Below are 26,661 nucleotides of genomic sequence, written 5' to 3' on the forward strand. Positions count from 1 at the left end.
TTTACAGGGGACTGGCAGCTTTAACAGCCACAAATGCTTTGGTGGTGTGTAAGCAATAATCACACTTCCCTATTTTGTACTGACAATCAAAGTGGGTTGTCATCCATATTAGCCTGTACAATGATAATGGCTTTACTCTGCAGGGAAAGCTTTGCAATTGATCCATTAGCTCAAGTGCATAATGGTCATATAGGAACATTTGGAACTTGGGTGATAATCTGCCCACTGACTTTTTCTAAGAAGTTTGACCTGGCATTTGGCAATGTCTTTTTTTCACCATAAATATGCATGTACATGCACAGGCTTGTGGGCAATAAGAGTAAAAAAATCATACTATAGAGTATTTATTGCTTACACAAATAAAGAAATGTACACAAAGCAAACTCAACAAGACAAACTCAAAACAAAGCATTATCTAAGGTGTATAGGGTAGTGAATATCTTTTTGTTCTGTTTTTGTTCAACACCTGTCACAATAGGGTCCTGGTCCATGACTGGGGCTCCTTGACACTACAATAATACTAACAACAACTCCCATACAGCTAACTTGCTTTCCCATTACCCAAAACCAGACTACTCTTCCCTGGGTCCTGGGCAGGCCTTTTACTTTTACTTATTCTTGCCTCCCAAACAAATTCACCGCTCATGTAATTTAACACCATTTCTTTACATCAGCAATTCTACAAAGGAGATGAAAATCATTCTTTATCTAATGGATAATTTAAATTCAAGAACATCTAATTTTAAAAGGCTGCACAAAATTGAATACACATAGCCTAAATATCTACTGATGAACATTTAATCTAAAAAGAAAACTAAAGCAGGTTCTGTTAAAGACATTTTTCATGTTTTGATTCTTTGCTCTAAAGTAACATTAAACAGACTAAGCACTCTTGTTCACATAAGAATTTCTCACACTTGAAGGCATTGGAATTTGGCTTTATATAATACTTTGCATAGTAGTTCTGATCATAAGTTGTTTTATCACTGAAAAATATTTTGCCATCTATGTGCATTTGTATGTGGCTGTTTTTACCTATCTTTCATTGCTCAGTGCTTTGAGGTGTACTGTTGACATTCAAACAAGACTAGACATTCAGTTTGTAGTATGCATAACGCATTTTAAATGGTATTTTCAAAAATTATAACAGAGTAAATCTAGTTTTTTTAAATTACAATAAAATGTTTCCGTAAACCTACACTAAATACTCCCAAACATGGTAGTGAATGGTTTGTTTGCCTTTGCCATTAATCTAGTTTTATTTTAGTGTCTATTTAAAACTGATTGCACTTATGTAGTTTATTAAAAGTAAAAATTTAACTTTGGAAGCTTATTTCAGACTTTACAAATCCATTGTTCCAGCTTTGTGTGAATTTAAAGATAAGCATATCTCTGAAATTAATCTGTAATGTACGTATTCTGCACCTACAGTTGGATTTGATCACAGATCTATTGGGAACACCGTCACTGGAAGCAATGAGGACGGCTTGTGAAGGCGCCAAGGCGCACATACTCAGGGGTCCTCATAAACAGGTATGAGTTGCACTACACACACACACACACACACACACACACACACACACACACTATATATATATATATATATATGAATGAATTCATTGGTGTGTGTGCGCACACGCACAATCTACTGAGCCTGCTTTTGCCCTCTTCAAAACTGTCATTCAGTCGGAGTGTATAAATTTAGTGTTTCCTCTGTGTGGGATTTTCCCCCCTCAAACTTTCCATCTTGGTAACTAACAGGCCAACCAAAAAGCCAAACACAGAACAATACAGTAAAAGAGGGATCCATTATTTTGTAAACATCCTGTACAATAAAAATATTCGCTTCAACTCTGTGAAATTCCCTGTTTTATTAAGATAAGCCTGTCTAAGAAGTTCATGGGGAAAACCAAAAATAATTAGCGTAACTTTTATGCAAGAAGTTATCAGAAGTTTAAAAAACACCACCTGCCATTCTTCCCTGTGGTTCCTATTTGTCATCTGTACTTCTATAAATAATGTATGTAAGCATCTCACCCATCTGTATTCATTAATATGATCTGTTATAAAATGTTGCCTCTGCCTGTTAGCCAATCCTGAATTTACCCAAGATGGCTCTTGGATTAGCACTGATCAAAATTGCAGCTAGTCAAAATGCTGTTGAGACAAGGCAGTTTTTCATTTGTAAATTGCACTTGCGGCTGCAACCTCACAAATATTTCTCTGACTGGCATGGGCAAAAATCTTCCAATTTTAGGACAGGCTGCGTCATCACAGTCACTTTAAAGGCGGATGTAAGGAGAGGCATAGATTAAAATCAATAGTATAGTTCAGAAAGCTGCTGAGACGCTTCTGTATTGATAGGAGGTTAGATCAGTAGGTCTTTTCCTCCTGTAATATCGGGTTCTGTGGAAACCGAACACTCCATCAGTTGACTGACAAATGGTAAAAATGAACAAAAAACATGACATGTATACTTTATATCACTGAAAAATTTGATATATGTATGTTTGTCTTTGTTCTTTCTTTGTCTTAATGTGAAGAGCCTAGTTCATGCCACAATAACAATAATACTAAAGAAATTAGTGTTTTGTTGATACACTGCTACATAATTGTAACTCAGGAGTTCCTGTCTCCTAACAATGTTCAATCCAAGTTGCCTCTACACCATTGTGGGATATTTTTTATATTTACCGTAGAAATGTTCTTAGGGTCTTCTCTATCCGTTTTAAAATAAGCCATTTTGGTTTGCAAACACTTCAGGAGACTGTCCATTAGTCTTCTAAAATATACAGTACTGTATTTTTTTTTAAATGAATACTAAACTACTTATTTTGCAATGTCTGAAACAGGAGTGTTTATTTTCTATGTTTTGCTTACAGATGCACCGGATCACAAGAAGTTATGAGCAAACCTATACCCAGCATTCTAAATGCATACCTTTTAAAAATAAAATAGTTTTAAGTCGTAAGCATTTATATCCCTTTGTGTCACGGTTTCCAAGTGCTGTACAAGCACTAGTCAGGCTTCATATGAGCACTGGGATCAGAACTCAGGAGTTCTTGCATGCAAATCATGTAGAATCCACGACACCAAGATGCTTCACCAGTGTGTTGTGTTATGTAGATAAATATCTCCTGAGTTCTAACCCCAGTGCTGATACTGGTCTTGGACAAGCCACTTAATCTGTCTCTTTATATCATCTGTATGATGGGGTAGTAACAGGAGGGGTAAGAGGCTTGACTAGTTTTTGTATAGCACTTTGAGATTATAAAGTGATGTTAATGCTAGAACATTTCTAGTGCTTTGTCTGGATTTGTACATACATTGAATCTCAGGAAGGTATCTGTAAGCAAAATGCTGAAAATAAACTGTTTCAGACACTGTCTAGTATCCATTTTTTTAAAAATGTACAGGACTGTACACTTTAAAAGATCAAGGACATTCCTCAAATGCTTTAAAACCAAAATTACCAATTTCAAAACTGATAGAAAAAATTAGAGTATTTCTAGGGTTTAAAAAAAAAAAAGGAGGGGATGGGTGTGTGTGGGGGGGGCGTTATGAATAATACAAGAGAAAGTTTATGGGCTCTTCAATTCTTATTGAACCCCTGGTATGGCTTGCACATGAGTAAAGTTAAGCACGTGTGCTTAATTCTTTGTCGTATCAGGCTCATAGTTTGTTTAAGGAATTCCATGAATCCGTATCTAATTTCTAAGGAATGAGGAAGATAAGAAGTTCCTCATGAATATGTGTTTGTCATTTCTCCAAACTTTTATAGTAACAATTGCCATCCTTCATTGGTATGTACTTGGGGGGAGGGATAGCTCAGTGGTTTGAGCATTGGCCTGTTAAACCCAGGGTTGTGAGTTCAATCCTTGAGGGGGCCACTTAGGGATCTGGGGCAAAATCAGTACTTGGTCCTGCTAGTGAAGGCAGGGGGCTGGACTCAATGACCTTTCAAGGTCCCTTCCAGTTCTAGGAGATAGGATATCTCCATTTAAAAAAAAAAAACAACTATAAAACATAATTTGAGAGCAGTGGTACATAGAAAGTTAGATACAGCAAAACCTGTTCTTAGAATGAGTTTTATGGTGTGGGAGAGGTTCTGTATCGGTGAACTTTTCTTTTCAGGGGATAATGTTGGACACAGAGTGACAGGAGCTAAATAAAATTTATCAGCCTCTGTAGGAACTGAACTTATATTTACATGTTTAACTACAAGCCAGTACCGCTTCTGTCTAGTTGAAGGTAGCTAATACTGAGAATAGTAAATGCCAAACATAGCAATGCCACCCCACCCTCTAGAGAAAAGTTTCTGCACCTCATCAGAATCTGCCTGTCTGATATATTACATCAAAGGAACTGCATAATAGCAACAGAAGAGGGAGATTTATTGATGTGTTGCCTGCATGTTCAATGTGATGTAGTAAGTTAAATATTATAGGTATGTGTAATGTACTGTGCTAGCTGTTGTCCTTGTGACATTGATGCAGAATGGATACAGACACTAATGCTGGTAACTAAGACGTAGATATGGGGGACTTGATAGCCGTCAGATCCTATGCTCTGACACGAATGTGTGCAGTATAAATACCTAAATAGACACATCACCATCTGCTGTCTGTAGAGTGTAAATTATAGCTTTTCTGATATTCTGGTTTGAATGCCTTAGGAGCTGCCTTTATATTATTTTGTATCGGCAAATTCCATGCGTACTAAAAATACTTGTGCACTTCTGTAGCACCTTCCATTTCAGGGGGCTTAAATCAAATTGAGTTAGTTTTGCCCTAATTTTCACCGTTTTTTTAAATTCATGGTTGCACAGTGCCACAGATGGGTTTTGTAAAGTAGTCTACTCACCCCTGTTGTATTAACTCATATTGTAAAAGAGGCCATGAAGATCCCTGACACTATATTGAAAATAAACACTGCAAGTACACTTAACAACACCAATATGTTATGGAAATAATACCTTTGCATAAATTAGCAAGCAGTATAAATTTTAAATAGTTCTAATTAAATATTTGAGTGAGGCTAACTTGGTAGCAGCAAAGAATTGTCCCAAAACAACCCGTGTGAATCCTTTCAGGAATTCAATTTAAAAAAAATGCTGTATAAACAAGTGTTCAAAACACAAGATATCACCAAACTTGTGAAGGAATTTGGAATTGTTTTTTCTAAACCAGTCTAGACACTATAGAACCAGATGAGTTTTAGTCCTCAAAATGTGTTTGAATATCTTTATTGATATTAGATGCAGCTTTTTTAAATCTCAGATTTTTCTGCCCCCCCCCCCCCCCATGTCCCTCCCATGCACTCCCCCCAAGAAAGTCCTTTGAGGGGAAAAAGGCAATTAAGTGTCAGTCAGGAAAAACACCATCTAATTTTCATGAAAAACTACACAGATTCTCAAAACTCACTCCTCTGGTGCTGGTGTGAGCTTTTGCCGTGTGAAAACCAGAGGGATTATATTGTGTCTGATAAGGTTCTGATAAGATTATTCTTCTAGCTATATTTAGAACTTCAAGTACGTTTCAGGTTTAAGTTTAAATTTGTAAAATTTGGTTTTAGAAAAAGGGGATTACGCTAATTTTAAATGGTTAAATTGTACCAGTTTCTTAATTAGTCTTACAAGATAGCAAAACTAAGAAACAAATTCTGTTGGAAATTAGCAATTACTTTGTAACATACACTGCTTTTAATCAGCGTGCATGATAAATGGGAAAAGACTTAACTGCTTTATGTAATAAAACATCCAGGGGCCATCTTCTGGATTAAATATAAATTTATATAATTCCTTCAGTATGGAAGAAAGTCACACATTTATAGTCCGTTTTTTCTTTTTAACTATGTTAAAAGTGAATTTACTGCTAACCGAAGGTGATTGACCAACAGCACTGGAATAGAAGTCCTCTCTTCATACACAGAACATAGTCAGTGGCAGTATAACCCTACTTACAATGCTCACTGTCAGAAGTGTGCATTAGCTTTGACCCTCTTACATCTAGAAGTAAGGGTCCAGGAGTTCGTTCTCTATGCCCAGTTCAGCCTTGAGCTTTCTTTTAGCAAGAAAAGGGTTTCAATGATGGTTACAACCTGTTTCTTTACTGAAGGGTCCTGGATTTTGACCCCCTGGTGACCAACACCAAAGAAGTTCAGTTCCTACCAAATTCTTCCTGCCACAGCATCTCTGTTTAGGATTCTTCCTGGTCTCTGACCATTGTGCTCATTACATATCACTACGTGATTTGTTAAGGCACCAGATGTGGGAGACAGCCATACTCTCTTGGTGGTAGTGAGGGGTGGGGGGAAGAGAAATTGCTACTACAATCTGCCTGGAGTGGGGGAGAGAGTAGGGTGTGGGGGGAAGAGAGCACACTCTTCACTTGTGTGTTACGCAGTCTTTTCTGGAGTGAAGGAGTGTAGTTTTAGTTTATTTTCTGCCCTAAATGAATGGGTCAAACTACTTATGCTTGATGCCTCTGGTGATATTGTTTTTTGTGAAATGACTTGCAAATGAATTGAGAACACCAAATACTATGGAATGGTAACAACATCATCACTGTTTGTACAGCACCTAGCACAATGAGGACCTGTCTATGACTAGGTCCCTGAGGGGCTACGGTCATACAAAACTTAATTGTAGCATAGGCTCCATTTGAACAAGTTACTTTTATATCTGAGAAGTACCGAAATCTATGTCTAGTGACCCCGATGGGTAGGTTTAGAACAATTCACTTGTGCATTTAATATGACACTAACAACATTTCCATATATAAAAAGATAATGTCACAAAATCTGACCTGTGTGCATACATCTATTTGTGTTTGCAAAAAAGGAAAAAGCAACCTGTAACAGAATCGTGCAAAGCATTAGAATTGCATTAGTATATCAATTAAACATTGGTGCAGTTCTATTATAATCCTGTAAATCCTTCTAACTCATTCACACCTACTATGGAGTCTAACCCTTTCAGTTAATATTGTCCCATAAATACAGTAGCTGGCTTTCAATTGCTTGGTTATATTCTAGGCAGAGTATTTTAGTCCTCTCTGTCAGCAGAATAGTATATTCCTCCCACATCTCAATAGCAATTAATCATACACATAAATGGAGCATTCTTTATAACCCTTCCTGTCCTAATGGCTCTTCCCAACACCTGCACTCACTAGGTCTCCTGCAATGAGAGTGCTTTTTGAATTTGCATGGGAAGTAAACAGATGTACAGGTACTATTTAAAAAGGAGGAAAATGATAGTGTATGAAGCTTTGAGAGTAACTTCAAAGCAGGAATTTTAGTCTATGCAGTTTTCTAAAGAAAATACAGCTTTTTAGATTTGCATAAAGGGGTCAGTTCTATTTTTATCTGTGAAAATTACTTTAATTAAGAAGCTGCTTTTCTCTCTACCTTCATCATCCTAATTTAAAATTCGCTACACATTAGAGGAGTTACTCTTTACCCATTTCACGAGAATTTCATTAATTTCTACTGGGGGGGGGGAGAAATGAGTCTTGAATAACTGATTCCGAGTGCAGGCTTTCCTCCACTTTCAAACAGAGAGGGAACACTTTCTTAACTGAATTATTGATACCTTTTCAGGAAGACTATGGCATAAGAGAATTGAAACTGACCTTCTATGAATCAAATTTAATGTGCATTAAGAAAAAGGAAATGAATGTGGTCCAAAAATCTATTTCCCATGCATAGATCTGATGATAGGAATAATGTGTTTTAAGATGCAGAAGTTTAGTACTTGATCTGGGAGACTGATATGGCTGTGTAATTAAAGAAAGAGAGAGAGAGAGAGAGAAAATAGTTAGTTGGCAGCCCAATTCAGTGTATCTCGTAAGTGGCTAACCGTTTAAAATTGACATCATACAGAATCATAATATTTTGTTTTTAAAAACATTAGGGCAGTATTTCTGCCAGGATTTTAGAAAAGGGAAGAAGAGATAAGCTATCTGTCTGTGGGGAGGAAACTACTAAATATTTGAAAACATAAGTAATTGCAGGTAAATCTTGTTGGTGTTACCAGAGACTACGTTTAAAAGTTAAGGGAGGCTTATGGGGCAGGGAATGTCTGAGGTTAAAATGTTCTCAAATGGCACCCATCAGGATGTTTAAGTAAATCTTGCTAAATTGGTATATAGATATCAGTGTGGCAGAGACTAGATATAATGCAAAGATTGAAGAAGACCATGTACTTCAATCTGTGTAATCAGTTTGCTTAAAGCACTTATCACTAAGGAGGTTTTTACTTTCCTTCAGATCCCTGATGTAGGGACGGTTACTTGCTGTCCAGTAAATGAACTCAAGAGAAGTGCCAAAACCCCGTAGGATTAAAGTAAAAAAAAAAAAAAAAAAGCCTGCTAATATGAAAACAGAAGTGAATTACACAGCTATGAGCTAATATGTTTGATGGAAGGCGAAACTGGCTTCTGTTGTGTTAAACTACTAAATATACAGAGGAAACAATGAATTTAAAAAAATCTGGATGATGGCAATGTGAGACGGGATACAGATAAGGCTGCATCTGACCTGGGAGTCAGAAGATCTTCCATTGTTTGTTGTAAAGTTTTCCGAATGCACATTGAGGAAGAAAAGTGTCCTGAAGCTATGTGACTTGAAGATTTCCGGTGGATTGACCTAAGAGTCTGGAGTTGGCAAACTATCCCTTATTTTATCACTGCCACGGTATAATCTGTAGAATCGTGTTTGGAGGTTTTATATTTTTCTAAAGAATTCTGTCAAATATTGCCTATTTCAAATACCCACATGGTTAGAGCCTTTGGATTCTTGAAACATTTTAAATTCCTTTTCCTGTTGGTTTTTTTAAACAAAAATATTTAAGCCTTTCTTAGAAGGATTGTAGTTGAATTAGCTAGTTTTTAAAATACAGTTTGTTCTAACTTTAGATTTTCCCCCTCCCCATTTATTTGTACAAGATGAGGCAACATGTGGGAGTGTCTGCAGAGCTGTCTATTCCTACAATTTAAAGAAATTATGAGCCTGACAGTTCTCTCCATTTAGTAACTGGAATGAGTACCACCTTCTAGCACCACTAGTATTTGAGTGTATTCTTTTGGAGTGCAGATCAGCTGCTGAGTTATTGTAACTACCTTTGATATGCGACTCCGGGCTCAGGTACCTCACTACAGCACAAGGTGGCGTTTGCTGAAAAAAATATCATTCAGAGTTCCTTAAACTGTGATTCTTGGCCTGCTTATTTCTAACTACTGTAAAGCCACTGTATGCCTGGAGATTTGATTGTGTTGGGCCGGATGTGGATTTAGAAGGGAAAAAAAGAAAAACACTGGGATTAGAACAGTGTAGGAAATGATGCAGTTTACTAAACTTCAGCTGTAGGAGCAAGTTTGAACTTCATAAAATAAATGAATCAAGAAGCCTTTAGAAAAATATTCTCAAAGTCTGTAGACAAATGTACCGTGTAGGTTTGGTTGCCACTGGTATTGAGATGAATGACATCAAGAATTTCTACAAAGGAGCATTAAATAGTAAATGAAAGCTGTAGTTCCTTTGGGAAGCTCCAGTGTTATAAACTAGAGAGAAAAGCTCAAACAGTTTATAGACTGCAGCAGAGCTATGAAAGTAAATTATATTAATGGATTCAGTCCATAGAACTTCTTGTATACTCTGTAGGAGGGAATTTTTTGATAGTCTTGGGACATGATCTTTTTGCTTTCTATCCTGGCACAGAACACCATGGTATCTAAATGACTTAGCCATAAAAGAACTGTTAGTATTTATTTTTACAGTGCTCCAAAGTGTTCTGGTTGTTAGGGTACAAACAAAAAGATGTCATCCCTCTCTGAAATGCTTAAGTGCCAGCATAAGATTTGGGAGCTTTTGGAAAAACAACAAATAACTGAGAGAGACGAATAATACCTAGAGTATTATGATGAGTAAAAAGTCACAAAACAAGTTAACATTAATATTTATAATTTGGAAAAAGCAAACTTTATGAAATAGAACATCATTAAACAAACGTGGACCACATCAGCAAGGAAACTTAGAACAACCAGACTTAATTGTTAGGGCCCTTGCTTATTCAGTCCACAGGATGGACCTGCTCTGGGGATGAAACAGGGTGTGTAGTAAAGGAGGCTGTAGTCTGTAGGGCCCCAGCAGAAATGGAAGGTGTGTGGTAAATGAGGCAGGGATTGCAGGAGGACACAGGAGGGTCTCAGTTTAGACAGTTGAACACTACCCCCAAGAATTGAATTCTATCCTTGCTTTTGCCACAGAGTTCCTTTGTGATGCTAATACAAGTCACTTAAACCAAACTTTTTTCACAAGTGGTCACTAACTGTGTGTTCCTCATTTTCCACCCAACTTGAGACCCTGCCGTTTGATTTGCAGAAATTCTGAGCACTCTCAGCTGCAGCTGAAGCCAGTGGGACCTGTGCTTAAATATATAAAGTTCTTTATAACACTAACTACTCATAAAAGTCAGATTCTAGACATCTCAAATTGGGCACCCAAAATTAATTAATACTGGAAGCTGCAGGGACCCCATTACCTAGTGGCTGTGAGGGGTCCCTCTGCCACCCTGTGGGGCTAGAGTTGGGGAGGGTACCTGCACTGCTCTGCGGGGCTGGGAGCTGCAGGACACCTCCTGCCAGCACTGAGCCACTCCGGGGTACCTCTGCTGCCGTAAGCTGGGAGCTACAGGGGGCTCCCCCTGCCCGCTACCACTGGGCCACTCCAGGGTCCCTCAGCCGCCGCCAGCGGCTGGGAGCTGGGGGGGGGGGCAGCTGCTTGCAGTGGTTGAACAGCTGCAGGGGGGGGGCTTGCTAGCAGTAGCGGCTGGGGAGCTCTGGGGTCCCCCCCAGCCCACTGAGCAGCTCTGGGGTCCCTCTGCTGCCATCAGTGGTGGCTGGGAGCTGCGCAGGGGAGGAGAGGGGAGGGCGGCTGCTCGCGGTGGCTGAGCCGCTGCATGAGGGACCCCTGCCAGCAGCAGTGGCTGAGCGGCTCAGGGGTCGCCACCGATGGCAGTGGCCAGTCAGTTGCAGGGGATCCCCCACCCCCAGCTCCTGGGCAGCTGTGGGAGGGTCCCCTGCCACCTGCGGAGCTTGGGCTACTGCAGGATCCCCCACTGCTGGCAGCGGTTGGTCATCTGCGGGGCCTCCAATGTCACAGAGGTCATTGGAAGTCACAGATTCCATGACTTCCATAACCTCCATGACATAATCTTAGCCTCAGCGATCATGTTATTAAAGACTGTATTATAACGCATATGCACAAGGGGGCTGAATTAGTGTTGCACAGGCAACCTTAACTCTGTCATTCCCTAACTTTTGATGGTAAACAATGCCAGCCTTAACAGCTAATAAACAACAAAAAGTTTTTGGTCTCTTTCAAATGGTTAATATCTGACTAAGAGAAGATTAACATGCCATATCCTCAAACCTTTGAACCTTGTGTCAAACCATGGGTAAGAGGATAAAAGGCTGGGGACATACTACTTAGAAAAATGAATGGGAGTTTGTGATGTGAATATTTTAAATATATACATGTATGTAACGTCTATCAGAAACTCTTGTTTCCTCATACTTGACATGCAACTTACTGTCTTTAGAAAATGCAGACCTAAAAGTATGTAGCTCACGTACACTTCTCAGAGGACAAGGTTATCACAAAAGCATGCAGTGTATTATCTTGTCCTGTAGAACGTATCTGGCCTTAGATACATTAGCAGACAAATGCCATCTATGGAGAAAATTTAAAAAAAAAAGGGGAGGGGGAGAAATGCATCAAAACTGTTGTGCCATTTGAAAGGAAATTTTCGTAAATAGCTAAAATCGGCTCTTTGAGTGCCTGTCGGTCCATGCTGTACAGTTTCTTTCCTCGTGCTCTAAACTGAGGGCATAAGGGGTGGAGTGGACCGCCTGCCTCTCCAGTTCTTTCTGACCTGTGCATGGTCTGCGACAGAACACTCCAGTGTCCTTGAAGCTCTTTCTTCTGTATCTTTAGTTATTAAAATAGTTGTAGATAGTTTTAGCTGTTTTAGTACAGTTAGGGATTGGGAGTCCTTTTTTCTGTTTGGGGGTCCCCTCTGCCTTCTTTCCAGCATGGACAGGGAGAATCACTAAGGCAGCAAGGCATGATTGTCATGCACAATAAAGTGAATATTCATCTCCTGAGAAGTTTGTTGTCTTAAATATTGCAAACATACAACATTGCTTCTTAATTTCCAAATAAGTGTATTAAATAATTTTATTGTAGTAGCGGGTAAAAGTTTTTGATACAGTCAAATGGGACTGGTTACATTAAGCTGTTTCTGATCTTACAAAGACATCTAACTTTCAAGGTTTTAAAGTCAGTGTTTTGTGTAGGTACTGACAGTCTGAAAATATTTGGCTAATGGGAGTAAAAAGTTGTCATAAATATAATATTCAGGTGTAGAGTGAACCATAAATCCAAACCTCTGCCCCTTGGACTGTGTATGTGTGTACACACTCGACAGTATTCTCCTGTTTATCGAAACACTGTATTATCGGAATCCCTTTCTTAGCCTCCGTGTATCTCAGGAGTGACTAAGCAGGGTTGTCTCACTGGAGCTGCAGAAGGCTCCCTTTGCTGCCACAGGACCTGTGACACCCAATCCCTGCAAATGCAGGCTGTGGTCCTGGCTGGGCAGAGCAGAGATCTCTTCTCTGCCCTGAACCTTGCATTGGAAGGAATCAGGTGTCACCAGCCCTGCCTCAGCACAGGGAGCACTCTGTTTTGGGAGTGAGTGAGTGGGACAGAGGAGGACAAGCCGCTGGCTGCAAGGAAGTTCACCCGGCTGCTGAATGGCTCCAGCCCTCTAGATTTTCCAAACCTCTGATTATCCAAATAAAATCCATGCACCCCCGTGCTATTTGGATAATCTGGAGTATACTATATTTGTCAGATGACCCATTTTAAAAAAAATAGAGCGTCACAATGTTCTGTAGTAGTAGTAGTGCTGCAATAGACCATTAGGAACAACTCAAAATCTTTCAGCCACAGGTGCCGTGGTTGTCCATCAAAAATCTACATGTACTCCTAGATGCTACACAGTGGTATCTTAGGTACCCCAGATAGCAGTATTGCCCTATAGTTCATCTTCTAGTTGATTCTGTGTGGTAGCTGGTGATAAAAAGTTGACTTTTGAATGGCCACCACTATATAAATTTACTTGTGGGGAAAATTGAAATAAAATTGCAACTCAGTCTAAAGTCTTTATTAAGGAAAAATCATTGATTACCTTTCATTCAGATTTGCTGAGTTGAGCCGTAGCAATGATCTTCATGTTTGAGGTTCATCGATTCCAGAAGGGACCATTGTCATTATCTAGTCTGATCTGTATAGCACATGTGGTAGAATTTCCCCAAATAATTCCTTTTGAACTAGACACAGCCAAACTTGATTTAAAAATGGCCAGTGATGGAGAATCTACCATGATTCTTGCTAAAGTGTTCCAATGATTAGTTACCCTCATTGTTAAAAATTTGCTCCTTATTTTCAGATTGAATTTGTCTAGCTTCAACTTCCAGCCATTAGATCTTGTTATATACCTTTTGTCTGCTAGATTGAAGAGCCTGTTATCAAATATTTGTTCCCCATTATAGGTGGCAGAAAAGGTGTATTTCCCTTTCAGCAAAATGTATATCTTGGTAATTGATGTAATAAGCACTTTTTTTACACTGTTATATTATACAGGACTGATATGACATGACTTGGATGAATACTTTTTCCTCCCTCTTACAGCCATCCCTTCCTGTCCTATATACACTTTCCAGCCAAGCTACACATGAAGCAGTTCATCTCCTTTGCAGGATGTTGGTCTTTGATCCAGTAAGTGTTGTTTTTTTTTATATATATTCAACTCTATTTAAATGACACACCTTGTTATATTTTGCATAGATGAACATTGTGGATAAAGGATTGTTTTTCCTTGGGTTTCTTCTATACCACCATTTTTGTGCCTTCTGTTCTGCAAAGTCCATATAAGTGGTCCTGTGGGCATGGAGTACGCTGAACAATCTGGAGTTCGCCTACAAATAATAGTCTCCCTTTTAAAGAAAGAAGGCATGGAAATGTGGCATCTGAGGGTGTTTGTGAATCATGCCATTTTTCTCCCTGGTTTGGTTAGGTGTAGGTAGCAGAGCGTTAGATACTTGGATTCAATTCTAATCAGTGATGCGTGGGCATGCATAGCCGTGTAACATGAACATTTCCTTCTGTCTTATACACACCATCACATAGGGGATTTTTCGTCATGCACCTGTCTTTCTAATTGGAATCAAGCCCTTGCTGCTGTGGGCTTCAGCTCTTGGGCTCACTCTCCAACTTTGTCATTTAAAAATTTGATATCTAAATTTGTAGTCATTTCTGCCCTTGCACCTTGAGAGGAAAATCCTTAAAATTGCAATTGAATAAGATAAGACAAGCCAATGATGACTGTCCTGAGTAGCAGGAAGCCAGCAGCTGATCATCAGAGTGTTCAGGCGGTATCTTTGCTTGTAACTGAAAATACTGTAAAAGCTTTTGGCAAACAAACAACAGGGACATTTAAAATAAACAAATCAAATGTTGAATAGTAACTTATTTACATGTGGCCTGATTCTCAGAAGCACTGACACCCAAGCATCACATTGAAGTCAAGGGAAGCTGCGGGAGCTTAGCTACTTTGAAAACCAAGCCTGCAGTCTTAAGAACAGGTGCTGTATACTCTGATATTTCAAAAGGGGAGACAGTGTAGTCTAGTGGCTAAAACACGTAGCCAGGATGCTTGAGTTCTATTTCTAGCTTTGCCACTGACTTGCTCAGTAATTTTGGGCAAGTCACTTAACCTTTCTGCTGTTTTTTACTCCTCTGTGAGGTGAGAATTTAATTATGCTTTGCATTTGCAATAACAGCTTCCATCAAAACATATCTCAAAGCATTTTACAGAAGTGGGAATTATTCCTTATTTTACAGATGTGGGGAATCAGAGACATGGAAAGATTAAGTGGCTTGCTTTGTCACATAAGAGCCGGTTTCAACAAGTTGGAAATAAAATGTAGATTGTATAATCAAAGTCCACTGCTCTAACCTCTGTGTCATCCTAGCTACTCTACTGTACTTCCTTCAACAAGGGTACTGTGAAACTTAATGTACAAGTGCTCCTAATGACCTCAGATGCACATGCTTAAGTCAATTGACTTTAATGGGTTGTAAGCGTGTACTTAACTTTTCGCATGTGCTTAAATGCTTTGCTCAATAAGGGCTTAAACTTAAGCATATGTTGAAATGATTTGCTGAATAGATGCCTGTACTAGCACAAAGGATTCTTTGCTACTGTTAAAAGTATTATTTTGGTTATTGTAGCACTTACTATAATAAATTTAAATGTAAAAAGTAATTATTGTGAAACATATTTCAGAAACGTTTTTATAGCATAAACTTCTGATACTGGATGCTGCATAGAAAAGTTATATATGTATGTATACACGCACACAAACGCACTATATATATAAAAAATTCTGCTTGTTTTTTAGTAAGATACTCCCCCTAGTGGTGTAACTGTCAAGTATATTTAATGTGGGATTTAGAAAACGGTAGAGGTGAATCTGTGGGAAAACATGCTGTGTACAAAACAAGGCACTGAAAATATTTACCTTTTATTACAAATACACTAACTGTTTTTAATTTAATATTTCAGTCCAAAAGAATATCCGCTAAGGATGCCTTAGCTCATCCGTATCTTGACGAAGGGCGATTGCGGTATCACACTTGTATGTGTAAATGTTGTTTTTCCACCTCTACCGGAAGAGTTTATACCAGTGACTTTGAACCCATCACTAATCCCAAATTTGATGACACTTTTGAAAAGAACCTCAGTTCTGTTCGTCAGGTGAAAGGTGAGTATCGTGCACTCTTCATGTTTAGGTTTGTATCTCCCTGCTCTATCCTGGTCAGTACATAGTTGGAATCTAGAATCTCCACTGTATGTAGTGAGCCAGCCACCCTGACCCATTAGGTGTTTGCCTGTGGTAGGCAGTGGAGTTGCAGTTTCTCTACCAGATAACTTTATTTTCTTACTGTTTTGATAGAGAGAATGCCATAAAATAGTTGGCATATTGATTTCTGTCCCTACTGGTATTTTCTCCTGAGTTGACAATCCATATTGGAGAATGGCATGTGGGAAAGATGGAGTTTTAGCAGGGAATTGTATTGAAAAAACCCCACCACAACCAATGTAAGGAAAAGAGTGTGGATCAGTGATGACTGTGCTCCATAGAAGAGTCAGCCTTCATCAAGTAGTTTGCAGAAGCTGGGTAGTTTCATAGTACTCCCACTTAATTCTATCACTTTCTGTTCACATTGATACTGCCATGTCAAATGCCTTAAAAGCAGCTGCCATCTTAAGCTCTTTTGCTGGTGCCATTCCAGGAATCTGGCAGTGGTACAAGGGGCACGCTCTGAGTCTTGACATGCCATGATGAGGGAAATTGATTTTGATGCTTGAAAGTAGTAACCTTCCACAGCAGTAGTTCCTTAACACTAGACATCGTTCTGTGCCATTAGAGACTTGAAGTCCAATCCCAACATAACAAACCACAATATAAATGTTGGGTTTTTTAAACATGACCCAGCAGTATATTGCCTTGGGAGAACGAATGGGGACAGAGGAGGAACATAGCATGAATAGGGATTTTGTTTTACAGGAGAGATCCTCAATACATTTCTTTCAGACAAAATATAGATGGAATAACATATGCATTTCTGAGGTTTTTTTTTTTCATGATTCATAAGTAACAAATGATTTAAGAATAATCATTTAGGAGAAGTTCATTTCTCTGTCTCACTCAAAAAATAAAAAATATACCCACAATATTGCCATGACACCTTGAGTTATCTGCCCTGTTGGGTACCATGTTTCTGAAACGTTCAAAGTTTTTGCTTCTGTGAATTTATAGAACTTTCTTTGATCCGATCACTCTGCCCCTTCTGTTACCTCACTGTCCAGCCCTTTTCAGTGGCGTGCATCCTTCTGCTGTGCGTTACGTAATCTCGTGCACAGTCAAAAATCAAGCTAGAAAGAACTGTTCTCACTCGTCTTAATTTAATTAATATGATGCTAACAAAAAAAATAGATATACGGGTATAAGGTTTGTTAGACTGGGAACTTGAAATACTAAAAAATGAGAACATTTCAATTAAAATGTTGATTTTAAAAATTCCTACTATGTGCCATAAACACAATGTGTCTAATTTTAATTTCATTTAAATTTCCATTTTAATACCTCAATAGAGAGGTATATGCTAATGTACTACTTTATATGTGTATATAGAGAGAGAGAACAGGAGTACTTGTGGCACCTTAGAGACTAACAAATTTATTAGAGCATAAGTTTTCGTGGGCTACAGCCCACTTCTTCGGATGCATATGCTTATGGATATACGAAAGCTTATGCTCTAATAAATTTGTTAGTCTCTAAGGTGCCACAAGTACTCCTGTTCTTTTTGCGGATACAGACTAACACGGCTGCTACTCTGAAACCTAGAGAGAGAGGTTTTCAAAACTGATTTTTATTAAGGATTTTTGTGAACATTAATATCTTTTTTATTAACTAAGGAACCAAATGAATGTACTACTTTGTGCCTCGTTTGGTGCTAAGATGCAAGCAATGTCAGCTGTACATCTCACGAAGCAAGGACATTGTGTACTATTCCTAATGAAATAATGCCAATCTATTCAAGGATTTAAAAAAATGCCACAAACCTCCAGGGCCCATGCAAAAATGGCAATTGGAGTAGGCATTCTTTTTCCTAACTTGAATATCTATTGTGGCATGCAGCTGCAGATCCTATCTTGTACGCGAGTACCAACGTGGGTCTTACTTTTACCCATCTTTAATTTTACTGTGCTCTCAAAAGCCCTGCAGTTCACTGACATATAAAACGAATCTGCACTCTCAAACTGCTGCAAGGGAGAAAGAAATATCTACTCCATTATAGGCCATGTAACTTCCATCCTCCTCCTCCCAATGAAGTTGTGCAAGTAAATTTGGGAGGAGTATAGCATGTGCCTGAGGAGATCCTTCATAGGTGAGAAGGGCAGATTCCTCCCACATGTGATGAAGCAATAGCTAGCTAGCAGCATCGTAACTCCTGGCAAATACCTTGCGTTATTTAAAAAAAAAAAAAAAATCCTATAGCTAAAACATTTTATCTATATAAAAACCTTGCCCCTTTTCCCTCTGCTGCATATGTATGCGCACAGGACTTCCTGTGGCAGGGCCACATTTGTAATGTCAGATCCTGCTGCTTAAAGCTGTCAGGCCAATGATATGGGAGAGCCCCATCACATTGCCAGCGTCAATGGCCCTGTCATACATCCTGTATGTTTGCCGTGTGATGGCCAGGTTGGTCCCAGGATATTAGAAAGACAAGATGGGTGAGGTAATATATTTTATTGGGCCAACTTCTGTTGGTGAAAGAGACAAGCTTTCGAGCTTACAGCTTCTCTTTCACCAACAGAAATTGGTCCAGTAAAAGGTATTATTTCACCACCTTGTTTCACTGATCTAGTAATCAGGATCTCCTGCAAGCATTCACATCAAAGACAAAAAAAAATGAGGAGTCCTTGTGGCACCTTAGAGACTAACAAATTTATTTGGGCATAAGCTTTCGTGGGCTAGAACCCACTTCATCAGATGTATGAGGTAAAAAATACAGGAGCAGGTATAAATAGGGAGAAATTAGTATTGGAGAAATTAAGTTTAGGTTTTGTAATGACCCAACCACTCCCAGTCTTTATTCAGGCCTAATCTGATGGTATCTAGTTTGCAAATTAACTCCAGTTCTGCAGCTTCATGTTGGAGTCTTTCTTCACTTCACCAGGGTGGGTATTGCAGTTTTAAGAACGCTTGATAGAGATTCTGTAGGTGTTTGTCTCTGTCTGAGGGATCGGAGCAAATGCACTTGCATTTGCCAGATTGACAGAGCCAGAAGGGTACCGAGAAGTCACCTATTACAAGACAGGCCCAACAAAGAAAGTAACAGAACGCCACTAGCCGTCACCTACAGCCCCCAACTAAAACCTCTCCAGCGTATCATCAAGGATCTACAACCTATCCTGAAGGAAGATACCTCACTCTCACAGACCTTGGGAGACAGGCCAGTCCTCGCTTACAGGCAGACCCCCAAGCTGAAGCAAATGCTCATCAGCAACTACTCACCACACAACAAAAACACCAACCCAGGAACCAAACCCTGCTACAAACCCCAGTGCCAACTCTGTCCACATATCTATTCAAGGGACACCATCATAGAACCTAATCACATCGGTCACACTATCTGGGACTCGTTCACCTGTACATCTACCAATGTGATATATGCCATCATGTGCCAGCAATGTCCCTCTGCCATGTACATTGGCCAAACTGGACAGTCTCTACGCAAAAGAATAAATGGACACAAATCTGACATCAGGAATCATAACATTCAAAAACCAGTAGGAGAACACTTCAGTCTCTCTGGTCACTCAATAACAGACCTCAAAGTGGCAATTCTTCAACAAAAGAACTTCAAAACCAGACTCCAACATGAAGCTGCAGAACTGGAATTAATTTGCAAACTGGATACCATCAGATTAGGCCTGAATAAAGACTGGGAGTGGTTGGGTCATTACAAAACCTAAACTTAATTTCCCCAATACTAATTTCTCCCTACTGTTACTCACACCTTCTTGTCAACTGTCTGTAATTGGCCACCCTCTTATCACTTCAGAAGTTTTTCCTCCCTTGGTATCCTGCTGTTAATTGATTTATCTCGTTAGACTGACCTAACACTTGGTAAAACACCCCATCCTTTCATGTATTTATACCTGCTCCTGTATTTTTCACTTCATGCATCTGATGAAGTGGATTCTAGCCCACGAAAGCTTATGCCCAAATAAATTTGTTAGTCTCTAAGATGTCACAAGGACTCCTCGGGTTTTTTTTTTTTTTTTTTTTCCTGATACAGACTTACATGGCTACCACTGAAACCTGACATCAAAGACAGAATACCACTATTGTTACCAACTAGTGGTATTGCTGGCCCCATTCAGGTACAGACTGAAACACGGGGGTTGGCAGTGGTCAATGGATTGTTCTGAGAGCTCCCATCAGGGATTGCTGACAGCACTGTAAACTCTTGCATGCCGCCCTCTACTTAAAGTCCATACCAGAGTCCTCTCCTAGAAGATAGCATTCCTGCCCTGTTTCCATCTCTGCCAGTTGCCATGTTTTCTCCTGCATAAGGAGATGCAAGGCAGATAATGTATGCAGAGTTCCCCTTGCTCTGTGAGGATTGATTCGTTTTCACCTCACCAAGTAGTACTATAGGCTTGCTTCATGAATTTAATAGCTGCAATTGCTGTGTATTTAAGTATCAGACTGGACTGATCAGCGAATCTGGATGCAGAAGTTTCTAGTTTCAGCTCTTTATATACTAATAACATATAGTAGATGTTAGGGTTGTGTTCTCCATTCTTGCAACTTCAGTTAACTCTATTGAGAGTTTTATGCACTTCAAGAAATTGCCCTTAGATTTTCATATTCAATCCATAATCTGTCATCACTTAGTGTTTTAGTAGGGGCTGGGTATTTATTTTACTTACTTTATTTCAATGTATATATGAAAGTACCATGGGCATTTGTGGTATTTAGTAGGATACATCACATTGGTGATGGGAAAACTGGGTGGCTTATTTTCCACTCTTGTCCCCAGTAATCTTATTGTATGTACTCTCACCAAAGAAAACCATATTTTTCTTCTACTCCACATTGCATCTAATCAAAGCAAAAAGTGCTAACCTAATGGTGTCAATTGTTTCTTGTACAGAAATAATCCATCAGTTCATTTTGGAACAGCAGAAAGGAAACCGAGTACCTCTCTGCATCAACCCTCAGTCTGCTGCTTTTAAGAGCTTTATTAGGTAACTGTATGTAATCACATCTGATACTAATTCACATTTCTTAGTTGTACAGCATTTATGATACATTTGAAATGTTTTTAAATTTTGAATTAAGGGGAGTGGGGAAACGTTCCATATAACTGCCTTCTGCTAAGAATAGTATAAACATTTATGATTAAACTTAAAAGTACTTTTATTTAGGTGATGCTGAACTTCAGTAAAACATGTATCAAGTTCAAGTAATAGATCATCTGTTTGTGAACAGATTTTTTGTGTGACAGCATGTAAAGTTTAACATTGAGAGATTTATGTACTCAGGAGAGATTCTAATTTTAAAATTGTACTGCAAAAATTTACAATTAAATAAAACGATGAATGGAGAACCGTTACAAAAATGAGCAATTAAGGATAATGACAAAAATGTATGCTTTAATATTTTAATATAAAAGGTTATTGATCTGAGTTTTAGAGGTAAATGTTGGTTTTACTAATCAAACCTTACGTTTCTTGTGCTGCTTGTCTGTTACCCATTGTTAATGAACACTGATTTTCTGTTCTTGTTATATTCTAGTTCCACTGTTGCTCAGCCATCTGAGATGCCGCCATCTCCACTGGTTTGGGAATAAAAGTAGAAGATGATATACTACTGAAGATGTAATGTAGCTTTCCACTGGAGTCTGGGATTTGCAATTCTGGAGGTTAATCTTGCTTGTACTGTAATTTTACTAATGAAGTTTTAAATTAACAACCACTACTTGTATGATACGAATAATATTTAGAGATGTACTAGACTTTTAATCTTGTAAAGTGGTTGTGCTTTTAGAAGAAAATATTTTACCCAGAGTTGCACATGTTTTATGAATTCTGGCGCAGCTGTGATGGCTCAGCTCGGAACAAACAGAGAATTGAACCAAATTTGGGGAGGTTGTTTTTTGTTTTGATTTTTTTAATTGAAGTGAGATTGTAAAAAGGATAGACATACATTTTGATATTGAGCCATTCCTGAAGATCTGGGGTTTTCTAAAATTAAGGAATACAGAGAGCTTGATTGCGACCAATCATGAAGTCACATCAGATGACAGTGACCAGACTATGAATGGACATGTCACCTGATGATCAAATCCTATAAATAGCTTCTCACTAGAGCTGTGATGGTAATGTGTGCTGTTCTAAAATCAAATGTTGTGAGTAGAGAGAATGAGTTTGTGACTAGGAGAGAATAAACTTCTGTTTCCTTACCCGGTATAAATATATATATATATATTTAATCTATTTTTATTAGAAGTTTTTCTGCTCTTTCTTACATAAAACCCCCAAGCATGCATCTTCTATGTGTGTAAATAATTCCATTTATGGGCTAATTTCAAAGAATCCTGACATCATTGCTGTATAGAGAGAAACTAGCTTGCACATTTTAGGTCTGTGAAATTTTGTGAGAATTTTTTCCTGCACTGGACAGTTGAGAGAAAAAAAAAAAAAGAAAGAAAGAAAAGGAAAAAAAAAAAAAACAACACATAGGGAATTATGTTAATTGTGTTTGTGTCTTTAGGCAAAGCTGTGGAAGTCTTGAAATGTCACAGTAGTAAATAACTTTTATTTCTTTTTGGCTAATTCTTTTTTTTCTGTTGGAACACTGAATTATTCTGTGCATATGTATATATGAACACAAATTGAAGGCCTCTACCTCCTGGAGTATACAACTTGGTTTGTTTACCTCCACATGATTATTATTTTTTTTTTTAAGTTCAGTGTGGAGACTTGAAACTTGAATGTCCCTTCCAACTTTTATATTTAAAACAAGACAAGAAAATTGAAGACTGTTTTTCACCTGTACAAAGAAATACTAATGGATGGTCTTAAATTTTGAGCATTGGTCTGGGGAAAAACCTTGGTGTTTGTTATGGACAATTAACTGTTAAAGTTATTGTAAGTTATCTGTATTTAGCAGAGTATTTTCAACAAGAGTGATCTGAGCTGAAATTGGAGATTATTAGTAAGTTATGTTTGGAAGTTTTAACTTCAATGAAGTAATTATTTGCTGTGAAAGAAACAAACATTGAATTACTAAACAAAGATGGTGCAATATCTTTGTTTTTTATGAGGCTCTTGAGAATAAAACCAACTGAAACATTTCAATTCACTTGAATGAGAAACGTGTTTAATTAAAAGAGCCCAAGAAGACACTGGTATGAAAGGTAAAATCTCAGAGGTTGGACAGTTAATGTGGCACACTTGCTGGTCACTTTGTAAAATGTAGATTTGAAGTACAGTGGTGAAAACATTAAATGTGACATTTGAAAAAGAAGTGGTGTTATCTTTTCATTTCGTGACTCATTCCGCCTCCCCCAAAAAGTTTGCTAGCTTTTCAGTTATTCTAAACTTAATTTAATGCTGTCGGAAATAGTTTAAAGTGAGAAGACTTCAAAGCATCTTGATTTGGTGGGGGCGGTTTAGTTGATATATTTACTTTTTATGAAGCATCCAGTTACTCTAATTATTTTCTGAACCTTATTGCAATGTTAGCTCATGGATGAAGCTGAGAACCACAGGTTAACAGAAGATAAATAAGAAATTTGGTTTACACTTAGATGGGCGGGATTAAAGATACCCACTCAAGGATGGTTGGTTCTACTTTCTTTTTTCTTTGTTTGCAAAATCCACGTAATTCTTTCTTTCAAAGCAAAAGCGTTAATGGATTTTCTAAACAACTAATGTAAGTAGCCCAGTATTCAGCAGTGTTGCATTAGAAACCAGAATGGAACGCATTTCACACATTTCATGGTTATGAACCTTTCAAAGAATCAAGCAAGTAACTCACATAGTTACAGCTGCTAGAACCCATAAGAAATAGAATAGTCTTATAGATGGGGAAGGATGGTGTCATGGCTTGAATGCAAGACTGGGAGTCAGAACGTCTGGGTTCTGTTCCCAGCTCTGACACGGGTTACCTCAGTGACTTCAGGCAATTCATGTAACCTCTCTGCCTCAATTTCTTCATATGATGATGAGCCAAATTTCAACATCAAGTTGGTGGTGGTGTCACATTCCTGTTTCATGTATGGAGATCACTAAACTGGTGTCAGTTAATTTATTTGGTACTACTTTTGTTTAGCCAGCGCTACTCACTCAATTCTGCTTCCATTTTTCCTGAGTCTGGTTATTTTAAATGCTGATATGAAATGGATTGCTGCTAGAACTGCTCTCTCCTTAAATACGTAGTGTTGTAAAGGGTTTACTTCATAATGTTATGAATAGTAATATCCACATTGTGCATCGGTACAAAGCCTGTTGGAGCTAACGGCCAGAGCTTCCTCTGTAGGGCTTCTCAATAAACACACAAGGAACGAAATTGTGTTGATACCTATATCATCTGTATATCTATATCTGCATTGGCCCAAATGTGGGATGGGCCCCCTGAGGAATGAGTATGCACACACAAGGGCAAGCGTTTTAAAATGTGTGATGACTTTACCATTTTCTGTAGCCTCAGTTTCTTGGTTCTGTACATAAATTACAATTAAATGAGAGCAGCATCAGGTGCTGTGTCTGTGGGACAAAGATAGTAATTCTAGGACTAAAATGAGGAGCATTAATATATAATTAGCTATTCTGCATAGATCTTACTCTGACTACTAATTAAAAATGGGAAGTCCTATTGAAATACCTCTTTGCACCCTCTTTGCATCCAATAAGGCTAAAATTTAGCTTATCTGTTGACCAGTTTTGAATTTTCTGGGCTGCATTTTAAGCAGTTTAAGTTCCTCTTGTACAAGGGGTTAAATAATGTTGTCACTACTGATCTATAAGCTCTTGGACTTTAGCTCATGCTTCCCCTTTATTAGATTTGCACTGATAATAGGTGCAGAATTAGCAAGTGTGGAAAAATAATTTTAAAACAACTGGCTTTCAGTTACCACAAAGATGCTACTTGACAAATACACCTCTACCCCGATATAACGTGACCCGATATAACACGAATTCGGATAGAACATGGTAACGCAGCGCTCGGGAGGGTGGGGTGGGGCTGCGCACTCCGGCGGATCAAAGCAAGTTCGATATAACGCGGTTTCACCTATAACGCGGTAAGATTTTTTTTTGGCTCCCAAGGACAGCGTTGTATTGGGGTAGAGGTATATACTGCATGGGGTGGTTTCTTGGGGGCAAGAAGGGAGAAGACAAGGGCAGGAAAAGATGCAAAAATGGACGTAAATATTGCAAGCACTTTGCTCACAATACACATACAAGCAGCAGGTACTTTGGTTGAAGGCAAGTCTGTGGCAGAGAACAGCATTGAAGACACAAGATCAACTGCGTAGGAGTCGATTTCTTCACACAATGCACAATCAACCTGTGGAACTTGTTGCCAGGGGATTTCATGAAAGCCAAAACTAACTAGTTTCAAAAAAGAATTGGGCAAGTTCATGGAGGATAAGTCTATCAATGGCTATTAGCCAAGATGATGATGGCTGCAATCCCATGCTCTGGGTGTCCTAAGCCTCTAATTGTCAGAAGCTGGGAGTGGATGACAGGATGGATCACTCAATAATTATCCTGTTCTGTTTATTCCCCCTGAAGCAGGGGTCCCCAACGCAGTGCCCACGGGCACCATGGCACCCACCAGGGCGTATAAGTGCGCCCGCATACTGGCCACCGGATGAGCATCCGCCAAAATGCCACCGAGAAGCAGCGTCATCCAGAGGCACCACCGCCAAAATGCCGCTGAATTCTCGGCAGCATTTCGGCGGTGACACCTATTGACGTTGCCATTTGTCAGCGGCATTTTGGCGGCTGCTTATCTGCTGCCATGGTCCTCCGTGGCTCGTTGTCTGGTGCCCGCCAGACGAAAAAGGTTGGGGACCACTGCTCTGAAGCACCTGGCATTGACCATTGTTGGAAGACAGGATACTGGGCTAGATGGACCATTAGTCTGACCCAGTATGGCTGTTCTTATGTAATGAATGCGCTTTCTTTATTTGCATCAACAACTCGGCTTAATTTGAATGTTTGAGTTTGACGGCATTTAAATCTCCACTGCCATTAAAGAATTCAGTCTTCTGAGATGGAGATGGGCTGGGATCTTCCCAAACTGAGACAGCAGCTGGAAGACACAAGCAGAGGCTAAAATGGACATATAATGCTTATTGCTTGGTTTTCAGTGCCCCCGACAAGGTTTGAACCTCTCTCTCCACACACAGGAGGACACAGTCCCTTACATTAAAGAATGTTGTGTGAGGGAGACTGTACAGGATACTTGGTATTAAGTTACAATTAGGTTAGTATTGATTATAACTCAGACAGCACTAGAATGAAATCTTGGTCCTACTGACCTCACTGGAGCCAGTATTTCACCTATATGAGCTGATCCTTACTTGGTGTAAATCAGTGTAGTTCCATGAAGACATACCAGCAGAAGAAGATGTGGTCCAATGTAGCATTTGAACAAGGAGAAAAGGTTTAAAACTTAGACTCCCTAAAAGTTAAGGGCTTTCCAATAGAAATGTTGGCACAACTTCAGGTAGACAACACCTCCAGAGCATAAGGCAAGTGTATCCAAATCTAGTATCCCCTTTGAACTGCTAACAGGATTTGAATTTTCAATAAATATTAAAATCATATGTTCAATCCATTGTGTAGCGACTTTCCCGGTCTTATTCCCTTACACTTTATATTTCTTGTAGTACTAGAATATCTTGAGATCTTTGAAATGCACCTATTATTCAATT

At 38.9% G+C, this 26,661-nt stretch overlaps 1 protein-coding gene across 2 annotated transcripts in view; it reads left to right on the top strand.

The window, feature by feature from the left end:
• Window positions 1–22,449, top strand: part of NLK (nemo like kinase) — a 104,574-nt gene extending 82,125 nt beyond the window's left edge. Inside the window, exons 7-11 of one of the 2 annotated variants that reach the window (XM_005298880.5) lie at window positions 1,432–1,533; window positions 13,759–13,845; window positions 15,695–15,893; window positions 20,866–20,959; window positions 21,510–22,449. In XM_005298880.5, the coding sequence (XP_005298937.1) occupies window positions 1,432–1,533; window positions 13,759–13,845; window positions 15,695–15,893; window positions 20,866–20,959; window positions 21,510–21,564 (537 nt within the window). In that variant the 3' untranslated portion in view covers window positions 21,565–22,449. Of the gene's footprint in view, window positions 1–1,431; window positions 1,534–13,758; window positions 13,846–15,694; window positions 15,894–20,865; window positions 20,966–21,509 lie in introns of both variants that reach the window. The other variant, XM_042857829.2, reaches the window with a different exon arrangement.
• Window positions 22,450–26,661: the final 4,212 nt, after the last annotated feature.

The sequence above is a fragment of the Chrysemys picta genome, chromosome 19 (assembly GCF_011386835.1).
Source record: "Chrysemys picta bellii isolate R12L10 chromosome 19, ASM1138683v2, whole genome shotgun sequence".
In the NCBI taxonomy this organism is placed as follows: Eukaryota; Metazoa; Chordata; order Testudines; family Emydidae; genus Chrysemys; species Chrysemys picta.